At 41.1% G+C, this 12,622-nt stretch overlaps 1 protein-coding gene across 4 annotated transcripts in view; it reads left to right on the plus strand.

Moving 5' to 3' along the window:
• gabrg2 (gamma-aminobutyric acid type A receptor subunit gamma2) overlaps nucleotides 1–12,622 on the plus strand; it is an 87,484-nt gene that overhangs the window by 55,286 nt on the left and 19,576 nt on the right. For all 4 annotated transcript variants that reach the window (XM_039688271.2, XM_039688269.2, XM_039688270.2 and 1 more), the window contains exon 7: nucleotides 4,387–4,539. In XM_039688271.2, coding sequence (XP_039544205.1) covers nucleotides 4,387–4,539 — 153 coding nt within the window. The remainder of the gene's footprint in view (nucleotides 1–4,386; nucleotides 4,540–12,622) is intronic.

Here is a 12,622-nt window from a genome sequence, read left to right on the forward strand (position 1 = left end):
ACCAAAGAGAGTCGATTTAGGGTTGAGACCGAGACCAAAGAGAGTCGAGTCAGAGTCGAGACCGAGACCAAAGAGAGTCGAGTCAGAGTCGAGACCGAGACCAAAGAGAATCAAGTCCGAGTCGAGACCAAAGAGAGTCGATTTAGGGTTGAGACCGAGACCAAAGAGAGTCGAGTCAGAGTCGAGACCGAGACCAAAGAGAGTCGAGTCAGAGTCGAGACCGAGACCAAAGAGAGTCGATTTAGGGTCGAGACCGAGACCAAAGAGAGTCGATTTAGGGTCGAGACCGAGACCAAAGAGAGTCGAGTCAGAGTCGAGACCGAGACCAAAGAGAGTCGAGTCAGAGTCAAGACCGAGACCAAAGAGAGTCGAGTCAGATTCGAGACCGAGAGCAAAGAGAGTCAAGTCAGATTCAAGACCGAGACCAAAGAGAGTCAAGTCAGATTCGAGACCGAGACCAAAGAGGGTCAAGTCCGAGTCGAGACCGAGACCAAAGAGAGTCAAGTCAGATTTGAGACCGAGACCAAAGAGGGTCAAGTCCGAGTCGAGACCGAGACCAAAGAGAGTCAAGTCAGATTCGAGACCGAGACCAAAGAGGGTCAAGTCAGATTCGAGACCGAGACCAAAGAGAGTCAAGTCAGATTCGAGACCGAGACCAAAGAGAGTCAAGTCAGATTCGAGACCGAGACCAAAGAGGGTCAAGTCCGAGTCGAGACCGAGACCAAAGAGAGTCGATTTAGGGTCGAGACCGAGACCAAAGAGGGTCAAGTCCGAGTCGAGACCGAGACCAAAGAGAGTCGAGTCAGAGTCGAGACCGAGACCAAAGAGGGTCAAGTCAGATTCGAGACTGAGACCAAAGAGGGTCAAGTCCGAGTCGAGACCGAGACCAAAGAGAGTCGATTTAGGGTCGAGACCGAGACCAAAGAGAGTCAAGTCAGAGTCGAGACTGAGACCAAAGAGAGTTGAGTCCGAGTCGAGACCGACAACCAAAGAGAGTCGAGTCAGAGTCGAGACCGAGACCAAAGAGTGTCGAGTCCGAGTCGAGACCGAGACCAAAGAGGGTCAAGTCAGATTCGAGACCGAGACCAAAGAGGGTCAAGTCCAAGTCGAGACCGAGACCAAAGAGAGTCGATTTAGGGTCGAGACCGAGACCAAAGAGAGTCGAGTCAGAGTCGAGACCGAGACCAAAGAGAGTCGAGTCAGAGTCCAGACTGAGACCAAAGAGAGTTGAGTCCGAGTCGAGACCGAGACCAAAGAGAGTCGAGTCAGAGTCGAGACCGAGACCAAAGAGAGTCGAGTCCGAGTCGAGACCGAGACCAAAGAGAGTTGAGTCCGAGTCGAGACCGAGACCAAAGAGAGTTGAGTCAGAGTCGAGACCGAGACCAAAGAGGGTCGAGACCGAGACCAAAGAGAGTCGAGTCCGAGTCGAGACCGAGACCAAAGAGAGTCGAGTCAGAGTCGAGACCGAAACCAAAGAGGGTCGAGACCAAGACCATAGAGAGTCGAGTCATAGTCGAGACCGAGACCAAAGAGAGTCGAGTCAGAGTTGAGACCGAGACCAAAGACAGTCGAGACCATAGAGTTTGGATAACCTAAGGTTGGGTCTGAAACCAGACTTAAAGATATCTTTAAGAATGTGTAAAATATTTGGTGGTAACAATAAAATTGGCACCATACTCAAACAGTAAACCAAATATACCATGGAATCATTTACACTGTAATGGTAAATAGGCCACATAGTGTTGTAAAGGTAATTTTATTACAATTATAACTTACAATTATTACAATCAGTAAGTGCTCTTTCACATAACATTACTGGGCACAAATTCTGTGTGGCTCTTATATGCAAACTGAATTATGGATAATAAGCCAGACATTTTCAATACATAGTTGAGCTAGAGGCTCCACATCACATCTGACCTGGGTTCTGCTGCATTTACGTTATAGTCTCAAGTCATGCGCAGTTGTGCACAAGAAAGTCAACAATAATTGGATGTTTCAATTAAACAACAAATTAAAGAATTATTAACATACAGTGATAATCATGACATATTTTGAATGGGACTCAAGTGGACTCGGGAATAAGTCCGAGTCCTAATATGCAGAGGCGGCTGGTCTATGGGCGCTCCTACCAAGTAAAAAAAAAAAAAGTTTTAAGTTTGACAAAAATATTACTTTCTTCTGTACAGGTTCTTCTGTACGTGTTTTACACACTAGAAGGACGGGGAGGGGGTGGGGATATTTTTGTAAGACAGCTTAAAGGTTCTCTGAGCGATCCTGGGTGTTGTTGACGTTCGGAATATTTTCAAACAAATCGGAGGCTAGCTAGACCCTCCCTCCTCCGCATCTCATCTCCTCCCGCTCCCTTCCGTGCTTCTTGAAATAATTGTGAACGTGCATTTCTAGCAAATTACATCCTTGTGTGGGTTTGGCGAACATAAGCGTCAATTTAGAAGAAAAAAACTATTGAACGTTACCCACCTGTCCAGCAAAAACAGAGCAACCTGAATGTCGGACTGGAAGCCCTTCTGCCGCCGGAGTTCTCGCCATCGTTCAAAAGCTTTGCTACCGATGTAAATTCGGAACTTCGCACATTCTTTATCCGACTCCTTCTTCTTTTTAATTTGTTCCTCAGAACGACGTCTCTTTGGTCGTGTGTCGGCCATTTTTCAAACTTCCCTCTGATGCTTCTCTCTCCTTCACACACACACACCCCCTTCATGTGCACGCGCACTAACCCCCCAGACCCACCCTCTAAAACTTCTTGCCAGTGATTGGCTGGAACACTGTTTGTTATGCCTTGTTCACACTACATGATTTTAAAACGTCGGGCTGAACTGTGCGGTTCACACTACATGACTTGCTCTCAGTGAAATCTGGAGTGTTCAAGTTGTTAACTGTTCACACCACACAACACAACGTGATTGATCCACATCAGGAGGTAACTCACTACACGAGTTGACAACGCACTGCATAGAGATACAACCACGATCGGATGATAAGAGCAAATCATTTGTGACTCAATGAGAGCTGTTTCAGTACTATGTTACGGTCTAAATCCTGAAAATAATCAAATAAATAACAAGTTTACAACAACTCTGTCACCCAACGATTCTATCTTGTCAACAAACCACGTTTTGTCATGAAAAAAACACGCAATAAATAAATAAATATTGCGCCAATACCCAGCGAAGAAGAGAACACAACACGTCACGTGAATATGGACGTCAGACAGAAACTAGTGCTGCACACTGTTTGTTCGACGATCTGCTCTGAGGGAAAAAATGCAAAAAAAGAGAGAAAAACTAAGATTTACCTGGTGTCCTCAACCCATGCGTTGCTATGATTGGCTGTACTCATGACATCACTGAGTTTGAGTCGCGCGACTGCTCTGGATATCTAGCAGGCTAGATATTTTTCTGGGCTCGGTGACGCGTCTGCGAGCGTTTTCGCTGCGTTGTTGGCTCTTTTATACTAACAGATTGGCAAGCGTTCATCGTTCGCTAATCTCCCGCGATTTGCACGCGATAACACCCTGACCTGTCGGCGACTCAACGATTTGCAAATCGGGCATAAATCGGGCTTAAAATCATGTAGTGTGAACTTGGCTTTAGGTTTCGTGGTCCGGGTGAGGCATGATTGTTTTTGTTGCCGTTTTCGGAGCCTGTGGTGTCTACAGAGACCGCATTTTTTTACAGTGTGTTTAGGGGGCAGGCAGCTAGCCGATAGTGAGGAGACGTTTGATGTATGTGACAAAAAATGTTTTGGCCCCACATCGCTTAGAGAACCTTTAATCGTGTAGTTTTATCCTCGGGGCGCTGAGAAAGAGTGGTGTAGTCAGTGTTTCGAGGCCGCAAAGGCCGGTCTGATAAATCGGTGCGTAGCCTATATTTGCACTAAGTGTCTTTTTTATGCGCAAAAACACGCCCGTCACGGAACAGCTACAGTGGCGTGGGTCGTAGAGCGTGTAGTTTGTGGAAGAGCTTTTGATGCGCTGGGACCCGAGTTCCGAAGTTAAAACGCGGAAGTGAGTTAGCATCTTAGCACTACCGGTTCCCTCGCTCTAAAGCCTATGGGATTTTTGAATGGGTTTTTGCTAAATTGCCTGAAATAAGGTCTGTGGTGAACAAAGCTTCTAAATATTTTCACGTTTTGATCTATGACATAAATCACAACCGAACAAGATGTATTGTCATTAGCGCTATAGAAATAAAGGTGATTAGACTTTGAGTTTATTAATAGAATGGCCAGTAAAACACAGACAAAGGATGGTAATTAAAGTAAGTTCTGAAGGAAGGGTTTTTGAGAAAAATTGTAATGATGAGTGAGAAGATATGTATAGAAGATGCATATTGTTCATAATATGACATTTTGTTCTATCCACAGGAGATTATGTGGTTCTGACAGTCTTCTTTGACTTGAGCAGAAGAATGGGTTATTTCACCATCCAGACGTATATCCCCTGTACTTTGATCGTTGTCCTGTCGTGGGTTTCATTCTGGATCAACAAGGATGCCGTGCCAGCCAGAACCTCCTTGGGTAAAACTTTCTGTTCACTTTCTACATGATGTGTACAACCTTTGTGCTGTGTTTTCTTAATCAGTATTAAACTCTAAACATCCTTAAGAGAATTTATCTTGAATTAAAATATATTTTTTTTACTCTAAATGTTGTATCTTGACTTGCCTATAAACACCACTAAATTTAGTTAAGTTGGAACTATTTGAAATATTCTGAAAACAGATCTTGTTTTAAGCTGTTTAGATATGTTTTATTGGAAAATTATACAGAAATACTGATCAATAAGTACAATTTTTGCAGTTACAATCATAATAGTATGGCATGCAGTCCTTTTTAAAACTATTGTAGATGGTTTTTGACATTCACATTTGTAAACATTGTATTAATAAAATATTTTATACATTTTATTAGTGAAGATACAATGCAGTGCAACATGAGTGTGTTGCATTAGCATTTAAAGGCATGTTCATATTTTACTGAAAGCAAATTTCCTGTTTCTGTTATATATATATATAAATATGTAAAATATGTTTTATGTTTATATGTTACATGTTTTTTCTCTTCTTATTCAGTAGCTCATCTTTCTTGCAGTGACTTCTGACCTCAGTGTATTATCATTAATAATTCTAAATTATCTGTGTTGAAACAGCAAGAATTTGGTTTTAACCCTTTGAGTACATTTAATATGTGGTGATATCTTCCGATTGCCACTTTTGGAAGTGACAGTGACATGACGTGAAGGCCAAGTATGGCAACCATGCTCGAAATTTGTCCTCTGCATTAAACCCATCCAAGTTAGTGCACATATATTAGGAGCAGTAAGTAGTGAACACACACACACACACACTGCAAAAACATTTGGTTATGTAGCTGATACTTAGCATCATTCATACAGCATGCTTCACGATATCCATCATTATTGTCAATTTTAGTCTGCTTTGTTTAGTGTCTTTCTTTGTGTGTTCCTGTTCATTTGTTCAATATTTATTTAATAGCACATTTAATGATTTTTACACAGTCAAGCTTACAAAACATCAATGATTATATGCAAAAGTAGAGATAGTTCAATTTAACCCCATTATATTATGTTCAATTTCTAGGTAAGAATTATTCTTTTTTTTTTAGAGAGAGAGAGAGAGAGACAGGGAGGGGGGGAGGGGGGTTAATAATTAACCTGCATTGGATTTAATAAAATTCCCCCAAAATCAATTTTTTTTAATACATTTACATTTTTATAACAATACTATCTTATTCTAAAGCTAAAATAATCTTGACTAAATATATACAGTATAATTTGAAAGCTTTCAATCTCTAGTTTTCATACTTGGTGACTGATTGTCAGTAGCGAACCGTGACTCCCCTCGTCGTGAAAAAGGTAAACAGCCAAAAACAGCCTGTCGTGTTTAAGTATGTTACGCTTGACAAGAAATGCAACAAGACATCAGCACAGTGAGTTTGAGAGTTATGACCGAAATAAAATAAAATGCAAGAAATCGTCATTATCCTCAAATATTGCAAATAATTGCATCATCACAACATGGTGACAACTGGCCGGGTTGCAAAACGTATGACGCACAAAACCAACAAAATGTAATGTTATTTCAGGGAAGGGTATAGAGGTAGGTTAAATGAAGACGAACATTTCTAAGCAGTTCACAACAAAATGTTCTTTACATTCAGAATAAGCCTGGATAGATTTCAGAATAATAGTGATATTTCAAATTACAAAATATTGTTTTTGTATTTACATTATTTTAAATAATTTTTATAACTTCAAATTAATTATATTTGATATTTTATTTTGATATATTTCAACTGAGGAATTTTGTATTTTTATTTTTATACATTTTTCGTATATTTCTGCCCATCTCTGGCAGTGGAAAGCATTTTGTCCTCGGAGGCAATGCTGGTAAGTACACTTATTTTTAATCCGTGTCTACACTGGACACGACAAAGCAAATGTTTCAGATCCATTTGTCCTTAAGTAGCACGAGTGCATGGAGGTCGTCAGCAATCCAACAAGGCATTAGTTTACTGTCAGGGGTTCCTCGGGTTGAAATTTCATTTTCTTCTTCCTCGAAATCTGACTCAGGCTCAAACGCCTCTATCAGCGCTTGCTATCTTGGGTATCAAAACACATGACATGCTGTAAAGGAGGGCATGTATATGGTGCGATTAAATTTAGCCAATCACAGCAGCGGGCGGCTTCTGTTTCAACAAGATCTGCCCCTTGAAATTGAGTGTGAAAAATCCCCATTTCTATAAATATTGGACTTGACGAACTTGGTAAACTAACCTTGAAAATCTGAAACCGCAGTTCAAGACATTTCAAGAATTCAGTTTTCATTCAACAAATGTTCCTTGTATAACTTTATTTACTATAATAATACAATTTCTTTACATTTTCAGAGCCGATGTAGCGTGCTTGCACTAAATAGACCTGAGTGTGGAGTTGTATTTACACTTCACATGTATTGTGAGTGTAAGTGAGTGTCTTCTGCATAAAAACAATATGCCACATTTTGTTTTTACCAGATCCCAACAGAAACAAATCTTAATGAACCCCAGAAGTGGAAATAGAGCTTTCTATTTCCACGACAAAAGATCTGTCATTTAAAGGGATACTTCACCCCTGGAAATATGAATGTGTATTTAAAATTGGTAATTTATGTAGAAAAAATGTGAAATTATTTTTGAATTCGGAGCTTTCTAGACTGAGAAAAGTCAGAAAATGTATTTTGGCTTGTGTGGATGAAAGACAACAACTCCCAGAATGCACTTGCTTCGCTGCCCTAGGAGGCCACGCCTACCGGTAACAGAGTGCAGTAGTTAAACAACAAGTCTAGGCTACTAGTGAGTCTCCGTGATGAATCTGCCTGAAAATGTGTTTCGAGATCGCCCAAAATGTCCGGGATTGGGCTTTTGCGTTCTACAGTCGCCATTCATTATGTTTCCTGTGGCGAACGGGACGAGTGAGGGCCGCGGGAGAACGGCGCGAGGCCGGTGGCGTGATTACCGTTGAGCGACACCTGTGAGACGCACCGGTCTCGTATCTCTCACGGAAGAGGGGGAATTTTCTCAGCAATATTAAAACGCACATCAACCGAACACTTGTTTAGCGTTCATGTAAACACTACATTCAGATTCACCAATCGGAATGAATTCAGTTAGATCGAAACAAAAGCTGTGCATGTAAACAATGAATGGCGACTGCAGAAAGCAAAAGCTGAATCCCGGACATCCACGGCCGGACATGTCCGGGGAAAAGAGGATGGTAACCCCTACTACTCAGCTTTCTCCACAGAACAAGAGCCTGCTAGCTTAGCTTCCAAAAAAAGATGGCCGACACTATGTGTTCATTCTGTGAGTGAGATCACCCTCTATGGGCGGGTTGAGAACAAATGGGACAGACCCGACTACTGACTGTAGTCTTTAGACTCTAGACAAAAAATCCTCTGATAATGAATAATGACGTTTTTGCGTCATCTGGGGATTTTTTACAGACAAAAAATACATAAATCTCTCGTCTCATTGCACGGTAATTTGAAAATACTGCAGGTTTTCTACTAATACAAAGTTTAATGCTAAATCCCGAAATATCCCTTTAGGGATAATAAGACGAGAACCACTTCAGTGCAATCCTCTTGATTCCCACCTATTGACTCAATCTCAGTAAGAGTTTCTGATCCACAGATCTTATACATCTAGCAGAGCCGGTGAGTTTATACTCAAAAGGTCAGAAAGATAAGAAGGTGCCAGCAAGACAGGGGGAATATGTTAATGTTTGTGAGTACCATAATTCATAATTCTATCATAATGCTAGCGGCTGCGTTTTGGACTGTTTGTAAACGCAAAATCTGCAAACTTAAGACAGGGCTTAAGCTAGTCCATGACTAAAATGCATGTTTCAGCTGTTTCATATCTTAAAATATGTTAGTGCCATTGTTTTGTCTCAAGAGCAGTAAAGTCCTAATCCTGGCTTAGTCCAGGCAATGTCTGTGAAACTGAACCTCAGAATTCAGGAATGTATTTATTATGCAAAATAATACTTTAGGACTACGGTAATTAAGTCCTAAACCACTGCCTTAACCACTTTAACAAACTGTTGATACGAAACCATACAAACTCTTAAGTATCTCAAATGAAACCTGGAGTCTGTTTTTTTTTTTATTTCAATTTCCTCTCTACTTGTCTCATTGCAACCAGTTAAAATCAGTCACCTATACTCACCCAGTCCCTACATGGAGAATACTCTGAAACTGCATACAGGAATTATAAACCTCTGAAAATGAAAGGCATACAGAGCATTTATAGAACTAGCACTACGGCCTGCCTGAATTAGGCCTAGAGAGAAAAAAACATAATAACAAAATGATACGAGAATCAAATATTTTCGATAGCAAACTCACACACCGGGACACCTGAAGACAAAACCAGATCCAGTGTCTGACCTATGCTGAGCTTGAGCATAGAAACCACCACAGATTGAGTTTGGTTGAAAGAATCCACCAAAGATTCAAAACGTCCACCAACATAACTCCTAATATTAAAAGACTATCACAACAAGGAATCACAGAAGATAAAAAATCTGAAAATTAACAAAATACGATCCTTGTTATAATTTTGAGATCCCCAAGACAGTCTAAATCACATACATTAAGTCATGTCTTCATTTTAAAAATAGAACATCTAGATCTTGTGAGGTGATTTAATAGAACCATTTAATATTTAATAGAACCATCTTCAACCTCTTTTCGTTTGAATTAAAACAGCACATGCTCCAGAGGACAAAAAATATCAGGGTTGATCCCACCTCTTTTTAAAATGCAGTCGCATTACTTTGTAAACTGATGCCACTTCCTTATGCTACGTTCACACCGGACGCGAGTCGCGCGCCTGACGCGTCTAGTTTGACGCTTGACCACTTTGTGTTAATTCGCGTGTTAAGAGCGAAACTGGCGCGCGTAAAAACAAAAGTTTGAAGCAAAATTTACGTGCGTGACGCGCGTCAGAATCGAAATCCGTTGGCGGCCATTGTTTTTATGTCGACCGAGCATTCATCAAGAGAGTTACCGCTCTGTATTTACTCTGGAGAGCAGAACAGCGGCGTGGGGATCATCGTCGCCGTATATATTTGTGTCCACCGGACCCTTCAGAGCCGAACCGTTTGGCGAGTTTCACCATTTGCTCGCTCCAGGAGCTGCGCTGGATGACGGCCGCTGTCAGCGGTACTTCCGCCTGTCCCACGCCCAGTTTAATGACATGTTGTCCCGCATCGGAGCGAGGATCACCTTTGCCCTCATCCATCTAATCTAGCTGTCATTTATTTTTTGTTTTGATGATAAATAGAGCCAGCCTTCAAAATTTATTAACCTGTCCTGTGATTTTTTTCTCTCTCTCACGTCCAGACACGAATTTATGCACATATGTTGATTGTCTTTACAACATAATACTATTTCATATAATCTAGCTATGGAATGAATAACATTCAATACAAAATGAACATGTCTCGTATATAGAAATAATGTTTTAAGTGATAAAACATTTGCTTTGTTGTGCATAATCCCACCATGCATTTAGTCATATTTAAAATAATTTATTGAAGCATCCAGACACTTCACCATGTGAGCAAGCAGCTAGGCTCCTGATTGGTTAACGCGGCGCAAATTCACGCCAAAGTTCAGATTTTTCAACTCAGACACGAATTCGCGTCAAACGCGTGAATGCACAAATGGCACTAACTGAATCATTCGCATGTAACGCGCTTAACGCGCCAGACGCTCAATTCGCGCCATTCGCGTGAACTTGACGCGCGAATGAGGCGTATTCGCGTCTTCCGCGCCTCGCTCCACGCCTCATTCGCACCGCAGGAATCTTTCACGCGCGTAAAGCGTCTTTGCATTGACTTAACATTGAAATCATTCGCGCCTGACGCGCTATTCGCGTCCGGTGTGAACGTAGCATTAGGGGGCTGGAATAACCAAAACCAGTAAGAGTACCTGGCGCGTTGAAAGAGATGCCAAAGAGGCTCATAGAGACCAAATGCCCAGCCAGACTACTGAAGATGCAGTACGCTCGTCTCTGTTTTACCAACACACCTCCTCTCTTGCCGCTTCTACTGTTGCATTTACTTCTGCGACGAAAACATTCTGGAAGGCCACACATATCCGCAGATGTGCATGAAGTGACTGGAGATCAGCTAGACCCAACCACCAAAGACTTTATTTAGTGCTCATACACTTCCCAAACAAAGATAAATACGTATAAAACAGATCACAAACTGGAAATGGCGCCAGTCTACAGTCTACTATTTGCTTCTCATTTGTTCATTGATTTCCCTCACCTGCTCATTGTTTCACCTATCGTGTGAGTTGTTGTTGTTGTTGGTTTATAGTTTGGTTACCAGTACTCCTGTGCTCCATTGCTCCTGTGCTTCATGGATCTAGTTTGTTTTGTTTGTTTTCTTTGAATAAACGTACCATTGGAAAAGATCATCAACACTCCTCGCCTTACTGCAACCAATCCTGACAAATATGCTCTTTTGTTGGCCTCTTTATTACTTTTTTTAGAATAATCATGCACAATAAATCCAGATCAGCACATTGAAACAAAATTTCTGTTCGCATGAAGTTTTCTGAAAGCCTCAAAGTGTATATTCAAACAATCTACAATCTGGGTTGTCACAATATGATTTATTGTACTAGGTTTGCATCCAAAAAAATTATGTAAACTGATACCATGTGCTAAAAATATCAGCGCTGATCTTTTGATTTCTCCTTTCTACAGCTCAGATTTCTCTTCAGGAAGACCATTTATCTACTTGTGTTGGTTGTTGTTTAAGGATTCATTGTGTTTAGCGATCCATTTCAATTGGATTATTCTCCTTGGTAATCTCTTCAGGGTTAGCACAATGGAAGATCTCCAGCACGGACACTTAAAAGTGTGTGAAATGCTTGGGTTTTCAACATGTTCATTTGATACTTAGCAGCTTTTCTAAATTCCGCACTACTAAAGTTTTAGGATGACAGATCTTGTTTCTCTTTCTTTTCATGGAAAAGGGAGATCGGCTAACCACTGTATCTATGGAGAGCCATCCAGTTGAGTTCTCTCTTTTACTCTCTCCAGATAAAAATGTAAGCTCCGGTTGGGTTATGTTTGTATGTGAGGTATTATCTCAGGGTTCAGAGGCTTGCAATGCTTTTTGACGAGACCGTTTCTGCTGTCTTCAATAAGTTCCAGGATGCGAAGCAGCAGTCAGCATCTTTTCGGTATCTCAACCCACGCAGAGCTTGAGAGCCTGCGCCTCCTTCGAGTAATTTCTGCTCCAGTTCTCTGCAGCGACCCGTGGAGAGGCAGAACAGAGATGCGCAGCTCAGGCGATCTTTCAAGTCAAGTCACCTTTATTTATATAGCGCTTTTTACAATACAGTAGTGTTTTAGTCAAGACCACCTAACCCAAGACCAAGACCAGAGTGTATCGAGACCGAGACAAGACCAAGACTTTTAGGGGCCAAGACCAAGACCAGAGCCCCACCATGACACAATAAAATAGGAAACATGATCAAAAGAGATTGCTCTGAAATCTTCTCAGATTGATCTGAAAGATCCACATTCCCATTAAAACAGAGATATTTAACACTCAAAGCTGAAATAAACCATCTTTATTCAATACTCCTGGGTGACTTCCATCATTTAGTACAGAATGTAAAACAAGTCTTCACTTTCCCCCGCCTTTTATTAACGATACATGAACATGAATACATGGGTGACAGGCAGCAGTAACAAAAAAAAACATAATTAGCAATGACCAATGAGTCACGTTATTGCTTGGGTTTGAATCAGTACATTTTACATACAATAAAAGCAAGGATGTTAACAAAAAATGAGTCAATATTCTGGCAAATTAGTGATATTTTCACAGTTATGGTCTTGTCTGGTCTTGAAAAAAAATCTCGAGTCCTCAATGTCCGAGACCGAGACCATCAAAAAGTGGTCTCGAGACCAAGACCGGTATCAAAGCAGCTTCACGGTGATAACATGAAAATAATACAACACAGATCAATAATATTGTTGAATATTAAATGTCCCCAACTAAGCAAGC

Source organism: Pimephales promelas, chromosome 19 (genome assembly GCF_988280905.1).
Source record: "Pimephales promelas chromosome 19, fPimPro1.hap1.1, whole genome shotgun sequence".
NCBI classification, from domain to species: domain Eukaryota; kingdom Metazoa; phylum Chordata; class Actinopteri; order Cypriniformes; family Leuciscidae; genus Pimephales; species Pimephales promelas.